The following is a 25,728-nucleotide window of genomic DNA, read 5'->3' on the forward strand; positions in this document are numbered from 1 at the left end:
ACCCTGAGCCAACACCAGAAACAGACACATTTCCTTGCAGCTCCTTTAGCCAGCAGACTTTTTCTGGCCCTGGGGATATCACAATAGACAAACATAAACAAAAAATACCTGTCCTCATGAAGCCAGACTGAGCAAGTGTATGTGTGTTAGGGAGGGTGGGGATCAGGGTTAGGAAGTGAGTTTGGACAAGTAGGCTGGGTCCAAATTACTTAGGGCCTCCTATCCATGGTGAGGACTGAGGAGTCAGTTCTAGGTGTCATGGGAAGTCAATGGAGGGTTTTGAACAGAGGAATGACATTATACGATTTACATTTTAAAGGCGCACTCTGGCTGCTGTGTGGAAAAGTCAGCATGAGGGATCTAGAATGGAAGCAAGGGAAACAGCTGGTAAGCTAGTCCTTATTGAGAGATGCTGGTGGCTTATAAGGTGGTTAGCACGTAGGTTATATTTTGAGGTAAATATTTTGGGATATATTCTGAAGATACGGTTTCTGATAGGCCAGATAGCTAAATGAGAAAAAGGGGAATGAGGATGATCCTAGGTTTTTGGCCTAAACACCTGGGTGAATGGTGGTAGCACTTCCCGAGATCAAGTAGATAGGAGGAGGAGCATATCTGGCCAAAAACATCAGCGTTCCATTTTGGACATGTTAAGTTTTCAATGCCAATTATACATTCAAGTGGAAATGTTAAATGGGCAGTTAAATATATGAGTTTGGAACTCAAGAGAGAAATCGTGGCTAGAAATATAAATTTGAAAATCATCAGCATACTGATGATATAAAAGCCAAGCAATTAGTACTATGCTGTCCGACAGAGTAGCCACTAGCCACATGTGGCTTTTTAAATTTAAATGAATTAAAATTAAATAATAATAAAAATACAGTTTCTCTTTTGCATTAGCCATATTTCAAGTGTTTATGGCCACACGGGGCTAGTGGTTTTTGTATTGGATGGCACAGATCTAGAACATTTCCATCATCACAGAAAGTTCTATCGGACAGTACTGACCTAGAGTGTAAAATAAGAGGAAATCAGAAAGGAGGAATAGATGGATGGAAAATAGGGAGAGGTGAGCAAGAGGTTCAAGGACTGAAGCCTGGGCACTATAAATTTAAAGGATGGAAAGAGGAGAAGGAGAGGAGAGAGTAAAGAAGACTGAAGTGGTCAGTGAGGTGGAGGCAAACCAGGAAAGCAGAGTAACCTGGAGGCCAAATGAAGAAAGTATGCAGGAAGGGAATGATCAGCTGTAGAAAATATTGCTGAGAAATCAAGTAATACAACATCTGAACACTGACCAATGTATTTGGTAAAATGGAGGTCACTGAAAGAACAGGAGGTGAAGAAGAGAGTGAGCACTGCTGTCTTCTTGAGTTGTGTTATAAAGGGGAACAAAGAAATGAGTCTATAGCTAGAGGGGCCCATGAGGACAAGGGACAGTTTTTTTTGTTTGTTTGTTTAAATTAAATTCACTTTTATTGAAATATATTCACATACCATACAATCATCCATGGTGTACAATCAACTGTTCACAGTACCTTCATACAGTTATGTATTTATCACCACAATCTATTTCTGAACATTCTCCTTACATCAGAAAGAATCAGAATAAGGATAAAAAGTAAAAGTAAAAAAGAATACCCAAATCATCCCACACCATCCCACCCTATTTTTCATTTAGTTTTGTCCCCATTTTTCTACTCATCCATCCATACACTAGACAAAGGGAGTGTGATCCACAAGGTTTTCACAAACACAAGGGGACAGATTTTTTTTAAAAGATGGGAGATCTTACAGTGTAACCTATCTGAAAATTAAACAAATGAAAACTTTTTAGCCCATCATGCAATTGCAAAGCACAGTCACAATTTATTATACATCTCACACTTCAGAATTTTTCAGCTAATGTTCTTTTAAAGTCTTTTCCAGATGTCTAGCCACTAATTTCTTTAACTTCTTCCCTTTCTTTATATGGGTTTAGAGAAGGAAATTGAAAAGATACCTAGATTTCTCACTGATATTCAAGTTAAAAATATTTGTGTCATTAATTTTGGGGAATGGAGAATTTCTTAAACTTATCCCAGCGCCACATATAAATCGTATCCAAAAATGTGATTATCTTATCCCTTTTTATTTCTTTAATCAAAAGAACATAAATATTACTTAGAAACAAAGACACTACAGCATGTTTTTTCCTGTAGCAACATCAAACCAAATCAGCACCTAAAGAAGTTTCCTGGGATTTCTCAATAAAAAGAAGAGAAAACAACCCCAAGAGATTTCACCTTAGAAACAGAAATTGCGGGGGGGGGGGGGGGGATGACAAAAAAAAGGTAAACAAAAATCAACTGTGTAAAACCATTTGAAATAAAAATGTTAACCAAAATAAGATTATGCTTTAATTTGGGTATCATATATATAAATCACTATCAGTCTAGAGATATAGAATTTAAATACATTTTTGCAAAAGTCCTTCACCATTCCTAAGTTCATAATAAAAGCTATAAAATACTGCATTCTATATTGAGAGATTAACAGGATCATGTAAAATAAAAAAAGTATAAAAAGTTGAACTTCATATGTTCTATATTCTCTCTGGATATGGCAAGCATGTGTGATAATTTAAACTCACATCTTGAGGATAAAGAAATTGGGTTTTAGAAAACCTATTACTTACCATGCAAACTGTTATCGATTTCACTAGCTTCAGACATGATGGAATTATTTGTGCTGTAGCTCAGACCAAGAACCATTTGAAGATCTGAGAGATTCAGTCGTGCTGTTAGTTCACCACTTCTATCCCCAACCTACAACCACAAGCATTTATAGTTTAAGAGCAGTATTTAAAGACAAAGAATTGTGAAGATTAGTTCTAAATGTCTGAACCTAAAATTGGAAGAAAATATAGAGAAATAGTTATATTAGGGTTATAGGACTATGAATAAGGGTTTTCTCTAACATTTTTTTTTTAAATAATTCAGAAAGCAAAGGAAAATTTCTAGAATATGGTGTTATGGTATTTAATTACATCCTATCAATTCTTTAATTCTCTAAATATTGGATTGTTATTCTCTAGGATTATATTAAATAATAACCTAGTTATTCCATGACACATTAATTGAGCATCACATGAATTAAATTTCCTTAGAATATTTTATTTCTATACCATAATAACTAACATGTACTAGGCAAGCACCCATTATGCTAGGCACTTTTACATACATTATCTCTGCTCCTTATAACAATTTGCAGGGTAGGTATTATTCCCATATTACAGGTAAGAAAAATGAGGCTCAGATAGCCAGCAAGTGGCAGAAATGTAACAGGAACCAGTCCTTGATTCTAAAAACCGTATTTTCCCTTCTATTCCATGCTACTTCCCCATGTAGGGGATAGGGTAGGGAAGGGCATATTTTAGTAATATCCTTCCATTACCCCATGCCTAAACTTACCTGACTGTCTTCCTACCCCAAGGCCAATGCAAGCATATCTCTGATCTATATCTCAAAATGCTCTGTACAGTTCTTATGCCAAGAAGACAATATACAATCAAATAATTCAGCCATGTAGGAGCAATCAGCAGAAATAATAGGGGTTCCCCCCACTGCTTTGTAAGTGACAATTGCACAGATTGTAGTTTCTTAAAAGTTTCATACCTCTCTTGAAATTTCCAAGTGCTTTTCAGCAAAGTGCATTGCTTGATCATGATTTCCTAGTGCTGTGTATGCATTTCCTAAGCTCCAACATGCTCTTCCTTCACCAATTCTACAATATAATTTAAAGTTAATACACAGTTATCTGAAAAGAGGTCTATGTGTATAACAAAAGCTATCTAGTAATAATTAAAGATATAAACATTGCTTTGGATTTGATCTTTCATATAAAGACTATCCTATCTTGATACTAGACACTTAATATTAAAATACCCAGATAACACTGTACTCAGAGTCAAGTATTAAAACATGGAAAACATTGCAATGCATTATAAAATTTTTAAAAAATCTCAGGAATAGGTCTGCTTAGTCCAATTACCCTATTTTCTTTACCCTATTTTCTTTCTATGACAACCCTACCAAATAATCATTCGGTCTATGATTGAACACCCCCAGGGAGACAAAGTAAGTGAATGAAGTATGAAGTAGCCTACTTCATTTTGAACAACTGTATCAAAAGTTCTTTCTTGCACTGAGTTAGCAAACATCATAGACTGAAGATCAAAACAGATGTGCTGTGATTTCATACAGTTAAAATAAGACAACTGAATTAATCACCAACATTAAAATTTTTAAGATTTCATATAAAACTCAGGATTTCTAGCTTCTCTTGAAAAAATGGGATGATCTGGTCACAATGGGCTCTCATTCTTGCCTGGCAACAATTAGCTGGATTTGGATAGCAGCTGCCTCCTTACATTGGGCACTATCTCTATGTTCACTTCCCACACTGATTCAGTTGGACGGACCCTTGGACACAGATAAGTTTGTGACCTATTCACTGATCTTGGTTCAAAGATATTTGGGACCAATGTAGTACTCTATCACATGCTAACCCTTCAAACAGTAATACACAAAGGATGTTACTGAAATGAAGGAAACTCTTTAAAAAGGGATTAAAAAGAAAACAAAGGAAACAAAAGGAAAAGAAACTTAAAAAGAAACAAAGGAAAAAAATTAGGGATTAAAAATGTAAACATATTTTGCCAAAACTATAGTAAAAGTTTTATAATTTACCGATCATTTAGCTCTTGAGCAATTGCAAGGTGCTTCAGATGATAATCAATGGCCTTTTCATAGTCTTGAAGTAAAGTATATGTGTTTCCAAGACTGTAACAAGACTGTGCTTCTACAGCTCTGTCTTTAAGCTGTCGAGCCAAAAGTAGTGTCTTCCTGAAGGAAGAAATTCTTACGTAACTATCACTTTTATTTTTGGCTATAATAATCATAAAATAAAACTCTCACTTTCCCTCTCTGCTGCTTTCTGCTACCCTTTAAAGTAATTGTGTCTTAGAGCCTTACTACTTTTAGACAAAATGAAAAGATGTTTTTGAAACACAAAAAACAAATTCAGGGGCTGAAGCCTTACTTTAGACCCCTGCCATGCTGATGGTGCTTTTCTTTCCAACCCCCACCCTGTTGCTTGAATAAAACTTTCTTGCCTGAAAGTAAAAAAAAAAAAAAAAAAAAAAATTCAGACTTTGAGAATAAATGTAAAAGGCCTAACAATTCACAGGAGAAAAGGAGATCAAGTGCCTCTAAAGATTAATATAATGGTGCGTGAATAAATTGTGGTGCGTGAATAAATTGTTAAAAAAAAAAAAAAGAGGGTGATAAGGAGTATGGGACGTTGTGGGTTTTCTTTTTTATTTTTATTTCTTTTTTTTTTTGAGTAATGCAAATGTTCTAAAATTGACTGTGGTGATTGAAGTACAACTATGTGATGATACTGTGAGCCACTGATTATATATTTTGGATGGATTATGGTGTGTGGCTATATCTCAATAAAATTGTATTTTTAAAAAAGATTAATATTGTATTTTTGACATTTAAAAAAATGTGCCCCATTGTATTAGTGATCACTTAAAGCAATAAGTTTTTGTCTATACATAACCTCTTTTTTTCAATCATACTATTTTCCTTACATTTTGCCAAAATTTAAAATACTTAGTTAAAAGTAAGGATTAAATGTTTTTGTATATATAAAATGCTTAAAATAGCATCCTGCTCAGAGTAGATGCTATATAAATGTTAATATTGCTGTAGTTGTTGCTATCAGTGCTTTAAACCTACTTTTGGACCCAATATATTTATAACTGTATGGAAATGACTATATGATAACATGACAGTTTTTTTAAGCAAACAAACCTGAAACTGCGTATTTAATGATGATACCTTCAAAGCAGTCACCTTGGGAGGCCGTATGCTCAGTCTAACATTGTCTGCCCTCCCAAACATTTTTGGAAGACTTTTGGAACTGCCTTTTGGCACAACCTTTTCTGACACACCATTATTGTTTCTAGGAGATTTTTAAATGGTCAGAAATCTTTCTGGAACCAAAGTCAATTACTAAAGTAGGTTTCTCAAGCCACTGTTTTGAGCATATCCTTGATCTATAATGTTAAGTGAGATAGTCTTCTTGTATAGTCCTGAAAAGAATTCCAAAGGAGAGTTCCAGAGATATTTCTAACCAATATTTTTGAAATATGTGTAATGCTCTGAGTTCTAAGCCTGATAATTAGGTGGGGAGGGGAGGGGTGAAGGGGAGAAAGTAAGTTTCTTGACTTTATTCTCATGCTTCTTTAGTCAAATAGCCACCATTCACTTTATAATAGAATTTTTCAGTATTTAATCCATTTAATAATTAAGACTCTTCTACGTCCTTTGACTTTAAAATATAAGAAACTTCTATATTTAAAAACATATCTATATACTCCTTATATAGTGATACTTTTATTTGGAAGACTATTTCGTATCTAACTAATCATCTAACCAATATTAACCATCAGTCAAGGTTGAAAGCAGGGTGGGATGCCATTCTGTTTTTCAGGTTGACCTAAAGCAATTTTACTTTCTTTTAAATATGACAAACTATCCAGAACTCTCTCAAAGTGTATGCTTTAACAATAAAATACAAATCAATCACTGGGTCTTTGGTTTAGTCAAAGTGGCTTCTGCTTGAGATCTTTATGGGCCTCCTATCCCCAATAACTAGGGAAAATGCCAAGCAATCTATAAAGCACTGATGAGGCAAGCTGATCTTGGCTATCATGTACATTTCAAACCAACGGATTGACTAGAAGGATCCTGCCACAGAAGAAGCTGGCACTGCCAACTCCTCAGGTAGTGAGTGAGGCCTCAGCTTATGGTGAGAGTCAAAGTTGGGCGGAAAGAGTGAGAGGGAACTATTCAATAAGAAGGTGGGATGGTGGAGAAAATTTCAGTGATCACTGGTGTATAGTAGAGCATACTTTTTATTATCAGGCTTTCTTTTGGCCCCTTTTCAAACCCATAACTGGGTGGGAAAACCATATGCATGTCCACACCACACATGCTAAACAGGTTTAAAAGACTTTAAAAGGTTTAGAATTTAATTGTTAAATAATTATGTTTAAAGATAAAAACTAATAAAAATATAAACGGATCTGTTTTGCTACTAAATCTCAGCTACAATAATATTTATTGAGCACTGTGAGCCAGGTATTGTGCTAAGGTAAATGCTTAATATATTCTTTCATTTAATCCTCACAACAGTCCCCAAAGCAACATATTAATATCTTACATTACAGATGAGGAAAATGCAGCTTAGAAGCCACAGTTTTAAACGCAGAGGCTACGATTTAATAGGACGGCATAACTATTTAGTTTACATTTATCTATAGAAATATTAAACTAACTTGTAGTAATCAGAGGCAGTTTCAAATTCACCAAGAAATATATATGCATTTCCAAGGTTGCTATATGCTCTTCTTTCAGCTGCTTTATCTCCAAATTCTTTTGCAATAAGGAGACGCTGAAACAGAGAATTCTAATTAGATACAGCTTTAACAGAAATAAACTGTAAGAATAATCTAATCATTGTTCAAAACTTTAATGGAGAAAATGACCTGGCTCCAAGGCTTTCCAATATACCTGTTCATGAGCTATAACTGCATCCCTGAAGTTGCCAAGAAGGTAATGTGTGTTTCCAAGATTTCCAAAGGCACGTCCTTGAGCTGCTCGGTCACCCAAAGCAGTCACTAATGATAGGTTTTCCCTAAGTGGCAACAAAAAGTTATGAAAAAATAAGTTTGGAAAAAAATTAATATTTATCTGATTTACAAATCTAATCCCTTTTCATCAGAAAAAAAATTTTAAATAAGCTTATGGCCATAAGGTGCCACATTTTAAAGATCCATATATGATTATAGGAAATAGCTGGGAACACTTTACTGAACCATTCAGGTAGGTTTCTGCCCAGATTCAAGGACAGATTTAATCTTGGAACCCCTATAGGGTCTACGAAATTCTACTGGTAAAAGACTAAATGAATTCCAAGTAACTTAGACTAGCCATTGACATTTCTTATTTTTGCCACTAAGTGGCACTGGTCTGCAGTTTAAATGAAAGCTTTCATGGAGAGATTACTAAAACAAAATTAACATTTTAGCAACCAAGTTGATGGTTTGTTTTTATTTGCTAGCCCGTAATTTTAAAACCGTTGCTAAACTTAAACAGTTACAACTGGATAAAGAAAGTAGAGTAGATCCACAGCTAAGGTAGCCCCCATGATTGCATCAGTGCTACTCACTCATAATAATCCACAGCTGCCTGTAGAGCATTTCTCACTTCTTCTGGAAATTCTCCTGCATCTTGAGAACCAGGACAACCAAAACTTTTCCCTTTGGCATGATACACATTTCCAAGATTGTAAAGTGCTCTTGCTTCTCCCACCTAAATGCAGACATCCACAGTTTACAATTTGAAACTGGAGACCATTTTCATTTTGAATTTGTATACCCTTGATATGATTGATGGTCAAGAGAAAGAAATTTTACATTGGCCATCTATACAAACAAATGATTATCTATGAAAGAAGGACTTCCCACTATTTCCCTTTTTTCCTATATTTAAAATTTTTTATGATTTTTTTTCTTCTAAGACTATTTTCTATTTTGGCATTAAGTTTTAAATAATCTATAGAATAATTAAATATTAAAACACCAAGCAATTTCAATGAAAACATTTGTTCTACCATCCAATGTTTCCTTGTTACCTTGTCATTAAGCTCTCTGGAAATATCTAGGTGTCGCTGACAACAAACTACAGCTTCCTCAAAATTCCCAAGAACTTTTAAGGTGTTTCCCAGGTTACCACTAGCTTTGGCTTCTCCCAACTGGTCTCCAATGGTCCTAGAATAAAAAAAGCAAATGGTGATAATGTAATATAGCAGCTAAAGTCAATTTTCCTAGAGGATAATTCATGCTTAAGGTAAGAAAGACCTATTAGCTTTGAAACTTATTTTAAATAAAAATTTAAACTTACAGTTCAATACTTAAATTTAATCTTCATTTATTTAATTAAACTCTAGGGTCATTCCAATACTGTTCATTCATTTAATTAAATTCTGTGTTCAGCCTAAAGATGAGTTTTTAAAAGTGACACTACTGAGCTAGAACTCATTAAATGTATTAAGTTAATCTTAAAAGGTAATTAAGTTAGGGAGGAAGAGTATTAAATTACCTTGCGAGAGTTAAATCATGATGATGGTATTCTAATGCTTTTGCATAATCATGCAAATAGAAGTAAGCATTGCCCAGTTGGCTATATATAGCACTGAGTGTTTTTAGGTCTTCAGTTCCAACTTGAACTGCAGCTTCAAAGAATGACACACCAGCACGACAGTCTCCTGATTTACATAGACGTTCCCCTTCCAAGGCCAGTTCTAGGCAAGAAGCTTCCATTCTACAAAATCATATAGGACAGACATTCACGACACAATATTACAATTGCATCCCAGTTTTTTTAGCTTCCAGGAGCATATTTAAATGTGGAATACGTGGCGATTCCTGATCATAGCACTGCCTCTCTGAGTTATTAATAACAAAAATAGCAAGCAATTATTTGTAGCAAGAGCTAATTTGCCTAATCAAATTTCTCTGAGCCTCACCTCAAAGGTCTGTTATATAGGATAGCTAAATATCTTTATGAGGCTTTTTTTATTGGCCCACCCAGAGCAATCTACTTTGTGAGAGAACCTAAAGCAGTGTTTCCTAAATTCTTCTGTGTTGTGGCAGACTTGAGAGTTTGGGGTGAGTAAGGGTGACTGGGAAGGTGAAATCCTGAATTAATGCCCTTCTCAAGAGATCGACTCACCTGTCCATCAACCGCCCCCCCCCCCGCGGTTCATCCATCCATCCATATCTCTCACCCAACACACACACACACACACACACACACACACACACACACACTCCATCTTCTTTCCATTGCTTGACCACCTTTGCCTTAGAAAAATAACAGAGCAAGATCTTGATCTACAAGGCACACTTTCACAAGAAACTCTAACTCAGACAGCAATCATTTAAAGATTTTCAGAAATTCTAATTCTCAGTCTGTCCCTGAATTGTAAAAGCCAGAATTGAGTCACTGTGAATATATCTGAAAAAAAAAAAAAAAAATACGCCTGTTACTTTGGGTTCCAATGCTAGGTGTTAGTAGGTGCCCATCACTGAAGATACGTTTCTTCTCACACATATGCACAATTTCTGTCCTGTCTTTGTAGTACCTAATTATTTGTTTAGTGTGTCTATATAATTTGGCAAATCTGCCTTTAAATTGATGTATCTTTAACTTCTTAAAAAAAAAATCTAGCTATATCCAAAGCAATATTCATGAAACTGAGTTTGATGTGATATTTACACTTGTTTTCTAACACATTTAAAATAGATATGAAACTATCAAAATAAAAGTGAGTAAAATTAGCTTATGTACCATTAGTGATAACATATACCCTTTGATAAATTCTGAGTTAGCTCATCAAGAATTTTAATTTTTAGAGCAGCACTAAATTACTCCTTACCAGAGTTAGCTCTGAGCAACTCTGAGTAATGGTTCTTAGTTGTGTATGCACAATAGCAAGAGCTCAGTGGAATGCTCTTTAAAGTTTCCAAAGCTGGGTCCCCACTCTCAGGGCTGGGGTGGCATTGGTACGAGCCTAGATTGACAGTCACTGATTTGACAGGAAATGACCATTAAACCACCAGTTGCCCTAAACTAATTCAAATATAACACTTTTTTTTATTAGAGAAATTGTAGGTCTACAGAAGAATCATGCATAAAATACAGACTTCCCATATAACCCAGTTATTAACGCCTTGCACAGTGTGGTACATTTGTTATAATTCATGAAAGAATATTTTTATAATTGTACTATTAACTATAGTCCACCATTTACAACAGGATTCACTGTTTGAATTGTGCAGTCCTATGGTTGTTGTTTTTTTTTTATTTTTATTCTAGTTACATATAAACCTAAAATTTCCCCCTTTTAAACACATTCAAATATATAATTCAGTGATGTTAATTATGTTCAACTGTGCTACCAGTATGATTACACGTTCATGTATCTAAGAGTAGGTTAATTGACGTTTCCTCAAGTGCTGTCTTTCAGTCTATAAAACTTCATGGTTCCTTATGCCATAAATTAAAATGGAATTGTAAAAGTGAAAAATAAATCTGATGAAGCTAAAAGCTCTTCACTAAGCAAGATTAACAGAGCCAATTGCTAATTCAAAGGTTTAAAGCAGACTTCTGAGTTCAGAAGAAGCAGATTTATATAGTCAACTCTAATAGGTATTTTTCAAGTTTTATAACCAGGTATCTTCGTTTTATAACTCAAGTGATTTTGTCACAGTTAGACCAGTGATTTCAGCTTCACCTTATGGGCCTATGCCAAATAATGCAAGTAAATCTATATTTAACATTTTGCTTCAAAATCAGACCAACCCAACTAGATAAGTGAGGGAAGATCTAAAATACATGGAAAGGTAAGTTAAATGAGAAGCTCAAATGGCAATATTTATATCACTTTTTATGTCATTTCACAATTAGTAAAACCTATTTTTGTCTCACACAAGTGAAAACTGCTTTTAGAACTGTATTTTTGAAAATGAGAGAACTCCTGAAAGAAAAAAATTACAGTATTTCTGTTTAAGATGTTATCAGATTACTGGCATATGCTGTGTGTGAAGAGAAACAGTAAACAACTGATGTTAAAATGTGAATTCATTAAAGAGTTATTTTGCTAGATGACATAACCAAATTAGCTTCATTTGTCTAAATTCTGAAACCACTGAATTTGTAAGACATCTACTGAAAAAAAGTTAAAAGATATATTTTTATATATAAAATACGTAAGTTTTTCTATTAAATTTTTAAAATTTAAGCATGATTCTAATTTTGTAAAACACTATATGTCTATCAATTTCGCTGCTAGGTATTGATCCTAAGGATATACTTACACAAGTTCAAAAAGATATACATACAAGAAGTTCACAGCAGCAAAAACTGCAAACAACTTAAAAGTCCATCAATAGAGTACCAGTTAAAAAAAAATTGTGTGCCACCATACAATGGAACACTAATGATGATGGCACATGATTTCCCTCAGGGGGGAGGTAGAGAAACAGTCACACATTGCAGTACCATCAGTTCAAGACAACTGAGTTGTTGACCAGGAAGTTAGGGATAAGGCAGAACTGGCCATTCATACATACATAAGACATTTAAAAACTGAGTGCCTATATTCATATAACATAGAAAAGAATCTTCTTCAAATAAATATCTTCATCACAAATATCTGACCATTCTGTATTTAAATTTATACAACATCATACTGAAACCATCAATCCAAATGATGTTGTGTCCAACAAAATTTAGCTATAAGATGACATTGTCCAAAGAGCCACACATTTTTTAAAAGGCATTTTACATGAATCTCATCAGAAATAGTGATAGCAAATGACAACCCTGCTGGCTACATGGAAAAGAATGGGACAGCCCTCTAGGAGAAACTACCTTAGAAAAATTATTTCAGCAACTAATGTCCCAAATAAAGTCCAAAACTCTCTAGTTTATGATTAACTCTGAGATATATTATGGCTCTGGTACATTTTGTTAGAAAAGAAATCAATATTGCTAATACCTCAATCAAATATTTGTATTAGGAAAACTGTTAGTAGCTAGTCAGGGCAGGTTAGTTTATAAATTCTTTAGAAGGTCATTAAATAGTAACAGAGAAAGTAATTTCATATCCTCTCTGTCTCTACTAGAGAATAGAGCTACTTCATTTGTTTACCTATTGGGTTGAAAACAAAGAACATACCCAAGCTTAGAAGACAAAACAGGGAAATACATCTCCTTTAAAATACATCCCACACACAAAATCTCTTTAGTTCTTCCTAAAGTCCTGTTTATCGAGTTGTATAATCAAGGAAAGTGCTTTTCCAATAACGAAGTACCACTATCCTTAAGTGAAATGTTTTCATTTTTGCTAATAGATTGAACATCTGTAATTCTTCATTTTCTGCACAAACTCATGTTACATCAATTTATTTATTTTTTTTAACTTTTCTTCCACACTAGATTTTGACCTTTACTATTTTCTTTACCTCAATTTTGGTTTCTTATGTTTATCAGTGAAAGCAAAAGAGGATTAAAACCTTGACTGTGTATGTTTTGAAAAGATTTAGTAATGCTTATTATGTCCAAAACAGACTCTCCCCTCAAACAGCTAATTTATGAGTAGATGAGAGATTCAGGACTTAAGGTTCAAAACAAGAAAGACTGCTCTCCATCTTCTATGGTGTGGAATCTCTCCTTATAGACCCCCACTCTACCTTCTGTGTTCTACTTAGACATGGACCTTTTCCATCATCCAGATGCACTAAACTAGTTTTGTCCATTTAATTTACAATATACATCCAGTTTTTCTAGTTTATTTTGTAAAAGGAAAAGTAGCACAAAATTATCTTGATTTAAAATTTGTATGGAAACTTACTTTTAAAAGTGATTTTAATGTCAAATTTAATTCTCAAAGTAACCCATTGAGGTAAGTATAATTACAGAAGAGGAAACTGGTGCTCAGACAGGTTTAGTGACCTGCTTAAGGTCGCATAATGGCAGAGCTGAGAAGTGAAATCCTGTCTTTATTCTCCAAATGCAGAGCTCTTTTCACCACTCCAATTATCTCAAACTATTCTTCAGGAAAGAACATTATTAATACCTCCATCTAACTAGCAAAATGAAAGAACTCAGCAGAAAAAGTATATTCCTTTACAACTTATATGTAATACTTTAATTTTTACGATATACAAAATACTGAAATGTTTATTATTCATGGTAACAAGTATGAAAAAGGACATTTCCCAATGAAATACAAAAGTAGAGATACGAATATAATGAATCCATCTTCCAGCTTCAAAAATTATCAAGATATATATACGATATGATATCAATATGCTTCATCTCTACTCTCCCCTCACTCCCGACTCCAGAATATTTTGATGCACATTCAAGACAGCATAGGATTTCATTCCTAAATATTTTAGTGTGCAGCTCTAAATAAGGAGTCTTTCCAAAAAAATCACTGTAACATTATCATACCTAAACTGTTAACAGTAATTCCTTAAAATCTATCATCTAATTTTTAAGAAGATTTGGAAACTAACACCATCTTACTATCAGTCTCCATTTCTCTCCATCTTCCCAGATAGGTGCAAAATATTTTACAAAGCCTCCTAAAATCCCTCAGAAGAGTCCTTAGTATCCAAAGAAAATATTCCATTTCAAAATTAAAAAGCCAGTGTGGCATAAAAACTCCTCTAGGAATAGATAAAAACCTCCACTATGAAAGAACCAGATAGTTAAAACATGGCATGCTAAGTATTTACCAAAGTAGAAGAGTAACTTATAATAGGCCTCCTCACATAAAGGATGCAAACCTTTATCTCAACTATTATACAATCAATATACAGAATTCTGATCTTGGAGAACTGAGGAAGTCGTGTTTGGTACATTCCTACTAAAGACAGAGAGTTTTTAAGTTTCCCCTGTTGAAGTCCTATAGCAGTGTCTAACCATGTTAGAGCCGTGCTGTATGATGGAAAAGGAACAAATATAAGATCTTCCTAAGGCAAAGGTACAATTCAGTCCTCCTTATCAACTGCTCTTACACTATGAGGAAGCATACCATTCTTCAAAATGTTCAGCAAGACAGAAAATATTAAGTTTGTTTGATGGTTACAACTGGGTGCACTTAAATTCAACAGACATTTTATGAAATGTGGACGGTGTGCCAGACATGCTAGGCATTACAGCTGCCCTAAAGGAATTCAAGGTCACAGAAGGGAGGGGGAGGAGAGACGGCCACACACAGATCCTTTGAATTTTAATATATTAAAATTGCTAAGAAAGAGATATGCATAGGATACTATGTGAGCATGGGGCTGGGGAGGGGAGGGAAGGTACATAGCCAAACGATGGAGTTTAAAAATGGTTTCCAGGAAGAGATAATCTCTGAGCTGAATCTCAAATGTTGACAATTAGCTAAACAAAGAAAGAAGAAAGGGCATTCAAGGCAATGGGTATGGCATGAGCAAGGGCACTGAGACCTGAGACAACATGACACGTTCAGGGAACCTGAGCTCAGAGTGCAAGATGAGGTCCAGCAGAAAGTGAGAATGAAGGACTAGGTAGTGGCCAGATAATGGAAGATTTTATGTGTTACTTAAAGCTTGGTTCTGCCCTACAGGTGACTAGAAGCCACTGTGAGGCATTAAGCAGAAGTTACATGGTTAGCTCTGTATTTTAGGCTGAGCCCTCTACAGGCAAATTAAAAAGATGGGTTTCAAGAGGATAACAATGGATAATGGAGGTAGTGAAGATGCTACAGTCAGTCTGCAGGGAAGGTGATGGGGGCCTGAACTACAGTAGTGGTGGGAGGACACACATGAGAAGATGATCTGAGAAACACTCAGGAAGAAAAACTGGCAGGACTTTGTACTGGATACAGAGAGTGTACAAATAAATCCCAGGTGTCTGGAAATATGTTCTAAAGGATGGGGTGAGAATATTTTACATATTAAAACCTCACTTTATTTATGCTGTCTTCTGTCTTCTTCTTTTATTTGAAACCTTTAAATTTTTAATAGAAATGCCATCACCTTACCTACACAAACTTCCTTGGCACCATGCCCCGACATGAAAATCTACTCCACAGGATGACAAATCTTATCATTTCCAAAACATGTGTTAAGACATTCAAGATTTAGTAGTGAACAACTTCACTTGTTAGAAAATTTGAATTCTATTCATCGTTGTAAAGTTTTAATGTTTATTAATTAACTTGTAATTAATTTTTTATAAAAAATCTATTAGTATCTAATCACTTACTAAATGTCTTCTATTCCAATATTTATGCTTATATTTATTTTATGGCTTAGTATACTGACCAGAACAAGTATTAAATAATAATGGTGATGCAGATATCCTTGCTTTGTTTCTAATTTTTATCAGAAATGCCATTAATGTTTTATCACCAAACATTAAATTAGCCATTAGTTTATCATATTTAGAAAATACCTACCCATCTGAACTTGATTCAACATCTATTTCTTTAAATGGCTCATTTATAAAGATCAGATCTTAAAAATTGTAACACAAAAGTTAGGTCATTCAGCTGACTGTGTAAAAAAAGTCCATCTTTTTACTACCAAACATTTTGAAACAATATACCATTTTTAATATTTGCATTACAAAGTTACAAATAGTTGCAAAAAGTTACAAAGTATAAAGAAATTATTCACAAAAACTCTTCCAGAGAACATTAACAAAGCACAGTATATAATTGGTAGCTACTACCATTTTCATGTAGAAATGATGCAGAAAATTTTAACAATCACAACAAAAAGAAAGCATTGTTTACAGGAAGTATTAACTGTGGCTAAGATATTCTGAATATTTTCAAATGTAAACATGAAATGGTCAGAGTTAAATACATGCTTAGATAAGGATTGAAAATCACCTATTAGGAAAGCAACAGTCTTACCTGTAACGAACATGAAAAGAATGGTCTTCCCTCATGCTTATCAAATTTTCCTCCATCGAGTCATATTATAAGCTGAGTAAACTATGAAATTAGTTTATTTTGTCCCGATTCAGTTCTTTATAATGTGGAATTGTTTCCAGAACATGGTCCAGTTAGTACATTAATGAGTTGGTGTTAATACATCCTAAGCTCCTGCTTCTTCTTTATTAATAATGAAAGGAGGTCAATGTCAGACAGCATTAAGGTTCAATATGTGTCCCAAATCCTTGCATCTCTGGCCCTCTCAGCAGCACTGCAGCAGCATTTCTGCAAAAGGAATACAAGATGCTTTGCTTGAAGTCCTATTTTCGAAGAATAACCTACAGTAACCTCGAGCTTTACATAATCACATACTTAACTCCACAGACCGCTGTCATGTCAATCACTTGAAAGAAACAGGCAGAGGGCTTAACTGTTGCCATGGGCTTCTAAATAAGGATGTAAATATATAGGAAAAATTTTCTTGAGAACTGCACTTTAATTTTTAAACTGGTTTAAAGTGCAATAGTTTTATGTAATATTTTTTACTATAAACAATCTTAAGAGTGATATGTATATTAGTATCAAAAAACAAAATTATAACACTCCAAGCTTTTAAGAACTACTATAAATAAATCACATGAAAATTCTATAATACTTGAACAGTTAATTCCAAACTCTCTAATTTATGTCTTCAAAGAACGTATCAGTGTTAATTAATTAGGTTATAGTTGTATTCATATGCTTTCAAAGTGCTTTCTACTTAAAGTCTTTTTAGGTCTTCAAAATGTTTTTTATCAACACTGAATAAGGACAAAAAAGATCTGGCAAATATATATAAAGTAAAAAAGAATAATGGCCCATAACAAAACTGCTAGAGCTAATGAAATGAATTCAGCAAAGAGCAGGGGATAAAAGATCAACATGCAAAAATCAGTAGTGTTCCTATACTCTAGTAATGAGCAATCTTAAAAGGAAATCAAGAAAAAAATTCCATTTACAACGGCAACTAAAAGAATCAGATATCTAGGAATAAATTTAGCCAAGGATGTAAGGACTTGTGCACAGAAAACTACAAAACACTGCTGAAAGAAACCAAAGAAGACCTAAATAAATGGAAAAACATTCCAAGCTCATGGATTAAGACTAAATAGTAATTCGTCAATTTTACCCAAAGCGATTTACCAATTCAATGCAATCCCGATCAAAATTCCAACAGCCTCTTTGAGAAATGGAAAAGCCAACCCCCGAATAGCCAAAACAATCTCGATAAAGAATAATGAAGTTGTAGAACCCATATTTTCCGATTTTAAATTATGAAGCTACAATAATCAAAACAGCATAATACTGACACAAGGAAAAGACATGTAAACCAAGGGAATCAACTGAGAGTTCAGAAATCAACCCTCACATCTATGACCAAGTGATTTCTGACAAAGGTGCCAAGTCCACTTAAAGGGGGAAGAACAGTCTCTTCAACAAATGGTGCTGGAAAAACTGGATATCCACGTGCAAAAGAATGAGGGTGGACTCTTACCTCACACCATACACAAAAATTAACTCCAAATGGATCAAAGGCCTAAATATAGAACCCCAAACTATAAAAAACTTCTAGAAGAAAACATAGGGAAGCATCTCAAGGACCTTCTGTTAGGCAATACTTTCTTGGACTTTACATCCAAAGCACGAGCAACAAAAGAAAAAATAGATAAATGGAACTTCATCAATATTAAAAATGTGTGTGTGCACACACATACACACACACTCTGGTGTATCATTAAGCAGTAAAAAGGAATGAAGTTCTAATACATGCAGCAACATGGATGAACCTTAAAGATATCATGCTGAGTGAAATTAGCCAGACACAAAGAACAACGAGAGCATGATCTCATTGATATGGAATAATTAGAAAAAGCAAATTCATAGTCAGAAACTAGAATACAGGTTTCCAGGGGCTGGGGTGGGGGTAGGGCAGGGGAATTAATGTTTAATGGATACAGAATTTGTGTCTGGGGTGACAGACAGGTTTTGGTAATGAGTGATGGTGATGGTAGCACAACATTGTGAATGTAATTAACACCACTGAATTATATATTTGAATGTGACTAAAAGGGGACAATTAAGGTTGTATATGTCATTAGAATAAAAAAATGTAAGAATATAAAACACAGTGAATCTCTAATATAAACTATGGACTACAGTTAAAAGTATAATAATAATACTGTATCATCAATTGTAACAAAAGTGCCACACTAATGCAAAGTGTTAATAATGGGGAAAACTGTAGTGGATAATATGAGAACTCTGTATTTTCTGCATGCTTTTTCTGTAACATTACAACTTCTCTAATAAAAATAATAATAAAAAAATAAGGACAATGATACAATGAACATTTATAAACAGCATGCAATTTAAGATAAAGAACATTACCATGGCCTCTGAAATCTCCTGGGTGCCCTAACTTAACATCACTTTCCTTCCCCTCTAAAGGTGATCTCTAAAAGGAATTTTGTTCACGCTCCCTTCCTAGTCTTTATAACTTGACCACAAATGTCTGTATACCCCTAAATAATAAATTGTTTAGTTTTATATGGATTTGAACTTTATATAAATGGAATTGCACTATGTTTTCCCCATCTTTCTTTTGCTCAACACTGTTTCTGAGATTTATCTCATGTTGTTGCATTTAGCTACAATTCATTTGTTTTCACCACTATATCATATTCCCTTGTACATCAAATGTATTTTTCATTCTGCTGTTGATGGGCATTTGCATTGTTTTTGTTTTTTGCTATTATTAGAAGTACTGCTATAAACAATGAAATTAAGAATGCCATAGACAGTTAAACAGAAGAGCAGATTAGCTAAAGATAGGAAGACTATCTGAAGAAATAATCCAGACTATAAACAAACAGAAATGGGAAAATACTAAAGAGCAGTTGAGAGAAAAGAAGGACCAAATAAGAGGATCCAAGAGGAGCAATGAAAGGAAAAATAGAGAAAAGGCAAAATCTTCAGTGATAAAGAATTTTCAGAATGAAAGAAAGACATGAATTTGATTGAAGTCATAAACTAAGTCCTGAACAGGATAAATAAAAATTAATCCATATCCAAACATATCACAAAGGAACTACAGAACATCAGACACAAACTAAACCTTTAAAGTAACAGCTGAGGAGGCGGGGCAAGATGGCAGACTGGTGAGCTGTATGTTTTAGTTACTCCTCCAGGAAAGTAGGTAAAAAGCCAGGAACTGCGTGGACTGGACACCACAGAGCAATCTGTCTTTGGGCATACTTCATACAACACTCATGAAAACGTGGAACTGCTGAGATCAGCGAAATCTGTAAGTTTTTGCGGCCAGGGGACCCGCGCCCCTCCCTGCCAGGCTCAGTCCCGGGGGAGGAGGGGCTGTCAGCTCCGGGAAGGAGAAGGGAGAATTGCAGTGGCTGCTCTTATCGGAAACTCATTCTACTGATTCAAACTCCAACCATAGATAGACTGAGACCAGACACCAGAGACTCTGAGAGCAGCCAGCCCAGCAGAGAGGAGACAGGCATAGAAAAAAAACAACACGAAAAACTCCAAAATAAAAGCAGAGGATTTTTGGAGTTCTGGTGAACACAGAAAGGGGAAGGGCGGAGATCAGGCCTTGAGGCGCATATGCAAATCCCGAAGCAAAGCTGATCTCTCTGCCCTGTGCACCTTTCCTTAATGGCCCTGGTTGCTTTGTCTATTAGCATTTCAATAACCCATTAGATCTCTGAGGAGGGCCGTTTTATTTTTTTATTTATTTATTTTTTTTTTTAAATCCTTTTTGCTTTTTCTAAAACAATTACTCTAAGAAGCTCAATACAGAAAGCTTCAAAGAATTGAAATTTGGGCACGTCAAGTCAAGAGCAGAACTAAGAGAGCTCTGAGACAAAAGGCAATAATCCAGTGGCTGAGAAAATTCACTAAACAACACAACTTCCCAAGAAAAGGGGGGTGTCCGCTCACAGCCACCATCCTAGTGGACAGGAAACACTCCTGCCCATCGCCAGCCCCATAGCCCAGAGCTGCCCCAGACAACCCAGTGTGACGGAAGTGCTTCAAATAACAGGCACACACCACAAAACTGGGCGTGGACATTAGCCTTCCCTGCAACCTCAGCTGAATGTCCCAGAGCTGGGAAGGGGGAGCAGTGTGAATTAACAGAGCCCCATTCAGCCATCATTTGAGCAGACTGGGAGCCTCCCAACACAGCCCAGCAGCCCAGAACTGCCCTGGGGGGACGGCACTCACCTGTGACATAGCACAGTCATCCCTCAACAGAGGACCCGGGGTGCACAGCCTGGAAGAGGGGCCCACTTGCAAGTCTCAGGAGCCATACGCCAATACCAAAGACTTGTGGGTCAGTGGCAGAGACAAACTGTGGCAGGACTGAACTGAAGGATTAGACTATTGCAGCAGCTTTAAAACTCTAGGATCATCAGGGAGATTTGATTGTTAGGGCCACCCCCCCTCCCCGACTGCCCAGAAACACGCCCCACATACAGGGCAGGCAACACCAACTACACACGCAAGCTTGGTACACCAATTGGGCCCCACAAGACTCACTCCCCCACTCACCAAAAAGGCTAAGCAGGGGAGATCTGGCTTGTGGAGAACAGGTGGCTTGTGGACGCCACCTGCTGGTTAGTTAGAGAAAGTGTACTCCACGAAGCTGTAGATCTGATAAATTAGAGATAAGGACTTCAATAGGTCTACAAACCCTAAAAGAACCCTATCAAGTTCAGCAAATGCCACGAGGCCAAAAACAACAGAAAATTATAAAGCATATGAAAAAACCAGACGATATGGATAACCCAAGCCCAAGCACCCAAATCAAAAGACCAGAAGAGACACAGCACCTAGAGCAGCTACTCAAAGAACTAAAGATGAACAATGAGACCATAGTACGGGATATGAAGGAAATCAAGAAGACCCTAGAAGAGCATAAAGAAGACATTGCAAGACTAAATAAAAAAATGGATGAACTTATGGAAATTAAAGAAACTGTTGACCAAATTAAAAAGATTCTGGACACTCATAGTACAAGACTAGAGGAAGTTGAACAACGAATCAGTGACCTGGAAGATGACAGAATGGAAAATGAAAGCATAAAAGAAAGAATGGGGAAAAAAATTGAAAAACTCGAAATGGACCTCAGGGATATGATAGATAATATGAAACGTCCGAATATAAGACTCATTGGTGTCCCAGAAGGGGAAGAAAAGGGTAAAGGTCTAGGAAGAGTATTCAAAGAAATTGTTGGGGAAAACTTCCCAAATCTTCTAAACAACATAAATACACAAATCATAAATGCTCAGCGAACTCCAAATAGAATAAATCCAAAAAAACCCACTCCGAGACATATACTGATCACACTGTCAAACATAGAAGAGAAGGAGCAAGTTCTGAAAGCAGCAAGAGAAAAGCAATTCACCACATACAAAGGAAACAGCATAAGTCTAAGTAGTGACTACTCAGCAGCCACCATGGAGGCGAGAAGGCAGTGGCACGATATATTTAAAATTCTGAGTGAGAGGAATTTCCAGCCAAGAATACTTTATCCAGCAAAGCTCTCCTTCAAATTTGAGGGAGAGCTTAAATTTTTCACAGACAAAGAAATGCTGAGAGAATTTGCTAACAAGAGACCTGCCCTACTGGAGATACTAAAGGGAGCCCTACAGACAGAGAAACAAAGACAGGACAGAGAGACCTGGAGAAAGGTTCAGTACTAAAGAGATTCGGTATGGGTACAATAAAGGATATTAATAGAGAGAGGGAAAAATATGGCAAACATAATCCAAAGGATAAGATGGCCGATTCAAGAAATGCCTTCATGGTTTTAACGTTGAATGTAAATGGATTAAACTCCCCAATTAAAAGATATAGATTCGCAGAATGGATCAAAAAAAATGAACCATCAATATGTTGCATACAAGAGACTCATCTTAGACACAGGGACACAAAGAAACTGAAAGTGAAAGGATGGAAAAAAATATTTCATGCAAGCTACAGCCAAAAGAAAGCAGGTGTAGCAATATTAATCTCAGATAAAATAGACTTCAAATGCAGGGATGTTTTGAGAGACAAAGAAGGCCACTACATACTAATAAAAGGGGCAATTCAGCAAGAAGAAATAACAATCGTAAATGTCTATGCACCCAATCAAGGTGCCACAAAATACATGAGAGAAACATTGGCAAAACTAAAGGAAGCAATTGATGTTTCCACAATAATTGTGGGAGACTTCAACACATCACTCTCTCCTATAGATAGATCAACCAGACAGAAGACCAATAAGGAAATTGAAAACCTAAACAATCTGATAAATGAATTAGATTTAACAGACATCTACAGGACATTACATCCCAAATCACCAGGATACACATACTTTTCTAGTGCTCACGGAACTTTCTCCAGAATAGATCATATGCTGGGACATAAAACAAGCCTCAATAAATTTAAAAAGATTGAAATTATTCAAAGCACATTCTCTGACCACAATGGAATACAATTAGAAGTCAATAACCATCAGAGACTTAGAAAATTCACAAATACCTGGAGGTTAAACAACACACTCCTAAACAATCAGTGGGTTAAAGAAGAAATAGCAAGAGAAATTGCTAAATATATAGAGACGAATGAAAATGAGAACACAACATACCAAAACCTATGGGATGCAGCAAAAGCAGTGCTAAGGGGGAAATTTATAGCACTAAACGCATATATTAAAAAGGAAGAAAGAGCCAAAATCAAAGAATTAATGGATCAACTGAAGAAGCTAGAAAATGAACAGCAAACCAATCCTAAACCAAGTACAAGAAAAGAAATAACAAGGATTAAAGCAGAAATAAATGACATAGAGAACAAAAAAACAATAGAAAGGATAAATATCACCAAAAGTTGCTTCTTTGAGAAGATCAACAAGATTGACAAGCCCCTAGCTAGACTGACAAAATCAAAAAGAGAGAAGACCCATATAAACAAAATAATGAATGAAAAAGGTGACATAACTGCAGATCCTGAAGAAATTAAAAAAATTATAAGAGGATATTATGAACAACTGTATGGCAACAAACTGGATAATGTAGAAGAAATGGACAATTTCCTGGAAACATATGAACAACCTAGACTGACCAGAGAAGAAATAGAAGACCTCAACCAACCCATCACAAGCAAAGAGATCCAATCAGTCATCAAAAATCTTCCCACAAATAAATGCCCAGGGCCAGATGGCTTCACAGGGGAATTCTACCAAACTTTCCAGAAAGAACTGACACCAATCTTACTCAAACTCTTTCAAAACATTGAAAAAAATGGAACACTACCTAACTCATTTTATGAAGCTAACATCAATCTAATACCAAAACCAGGCAAAGATGCTACAAAAAAGGAAAACTACCGGCCAATCTCCCTAATGAATATAGATGCAAAAATCCTCAACAAAATACTTGCAAATCGAATCCAAAGACACATTAAAAAAATCATACACCATGACCAAGTGGGGTTCATTCCAGGCATGCAAGGATGGTTCAACATAAGAAAAACAATCAATGTATTACAACACATTAAAAACTCGAAAGGGAAAAATCAATTGATCATCTCAATAGATGCTGAAAAAGCATTTGACAAAATCCAACATCCCTTTTTGATAAAAACACTTCAAAAGGTAGGAATTGAAGGAAACTTCCTCAACATGATAAAGAGCATATATGAAAAACCCACAGCCAGCATAGTACTCAATGATGAGAGACTGAAAGCCTTCCCTCTAAGATCAGGAACAAGACAAGGATGCCCGCTGTCACCACTGTTATTCAACATTGTGCTGGAAGTGCTAGCCAGGGCAATCCGGCAAGACAAAGAAATAAAAGGCATCCAAATTGGAAAAGAAGAAGTAAAACTGTCATTGTTTGCAGATGATATGATCTTATATCTAGAAAACCCTGAGAAATCAACGATACACCTACTAGAGCTAATAAACAAATTTAGCAAAGTAGCGGGATACAAGATTAATGCACATAAGTCAGTAATGTTTATATATGCTAGAAATGAACAAACTGAAGAGACACTCAAGAAAAAGATACCATTTTCAATAGCAACTAAAAAAATCAAGTACCTAGGAATAAACTTAACCAAAGATGTAAAAGACCTATACAAAGAAAACTACATAACTCTACTAAAAGAAATAGAAGGGGACCTTAAAAGATGGAAAAATATTCCATGTTCATGGATAGGAAGGCTAAATGTCATTAAGATGTCAATTCTACCCAAACTCATCTACAGATTCAATGCAATCCCAATCAAAATTCCAACAACCTACTTTGCAGACTTGGAAAAGCTAGTTATCAAATTTATTTGGAAAGGGAAGATGCCTCGAATTGCTAAAGACACTCTAAAAAAGAAAAACGAAGTGGGAGGACTTACACTCCCTGACTTTGAAGCTTATTATAAAGCCACAGTTGCCAAAACAGCATGGTACTGGCACAAAGATAGACATATAGATCAATGGAATCGAATTGAGAATTCAGAGATAGACCCTCAGATCTATGGCCGACTGATCTTTGATAAGGCCCCCAAAGTCACCGAACTGAGCCATAATGGTCTTTTCAACAAATGGGGCTGGGAGAGTTGGATATCCATATCCAAAAGAATGAAAGAGGACCCCTACCTCACCCCCTACACAAAAATTAACTCAAAATGGACCAAAGATCTCAATATAAAAGAAAGTACCATAAAACTCCTAGAAGATAATGTGGGAAAACATCTTCAAGACCTTGTATTAGGAGGCCACTTCCTAGACTTTACACCCAAAGCACAAGCAACAAAAGAGAAAATAGATAAATGGGAACTCCTCAAGCTTAGAAGTTTCTGCACCTCAAAGGAATTTCTCAAAAAGGTAAAGAGGCAGCCAACTCAATGGGAAAAAATTTTTGGAAACCATGTATCTGACAAAAGACTGATATCTTGCATATACAAAGAAATCCTACAACTCAATGACAATAGTACAGACAGCCCAATTATAAAATGGGCAAAAGATATGAAAAGACAGTTCTCTGAAGAGGAAATACAAATGGCCAAGAAACACATGAAAAAATGTTC

The 25,728-nt window shown here is 35.5% G+C and overlaps 1 protein-coding gene across 2 annotated transcripts in view; it reads right to left on the minus strand.

Annotated features, from left to right (window-relative positions):
* Positions 1 to 25,728, minus strand: part of GPSM2 (G protein signaling modulator 2) — a 58,181-nt gene that overhangs the window by 11,914 nt on the left and 20,539 nt on the right. Inside the window, exons 2-10 of one of the 2 annotated variants that reach the window (XM_037826475.1) lie at positions 16,582 to 16,887; positions 9,216 to 9,437; positions 8,749 to 8,884; positions 8,284 to 8,426; positions 7,626 to 7,749; positions 7,391 to 7,506; positions 4,731 to 4,886; positions 3,657 to 3,765; positions 2,678 to 2,807 (exon numbers count right to left, since the gene is read on the minus strand). In XM_037826475.1, the coding sequence (XP_037682403.1) occupies positions 2,678 to 2,807; positions 3,657 to 3,765; positions 4,731 to 4,886; positions 7,391 to 7,506; positions 7,626 to 7,749; positions 8,284 to 8,426; positions 8,749 to 8,884; positions 9,216 to 9,437; positions 16,582 to 16,637 (1,192 nt within the window). In that variant the 5' untranslated portion in view covers positions 16,638 to 16,887. The remainder of the gene's footprint in view (positions 1 to 2,677; positions 2,808 to 3,656; positions 3,766 to 4,730; positions 4,887 to 7,390; positions 7,507 to 7,625; positions 7,750 to 8,283; positions 8,427 to 8,748; positions 8,885 to 9,215; positions 9,438 to 16,581; positions 16,888 to 25,728) is intronic. The other variant, XM_037826476.1, reaches the window with a different exon arrangement.

This window comes from Choloepus didactylus, chromosome 2 (assembly GCF_015220235.1).
Source record: "Choloepus didactylus isolate mChoDid1 chromosome 2, mChoDid1.pri, whole genome shotgun sequence".
In the NCBI taxonomy this organism is placed as follows: Eukaryota; Metazoa; Chordata; class Mammalia; order Pilosa; family Megalonychidae; genus Choloepus; species Choloepus didactylus.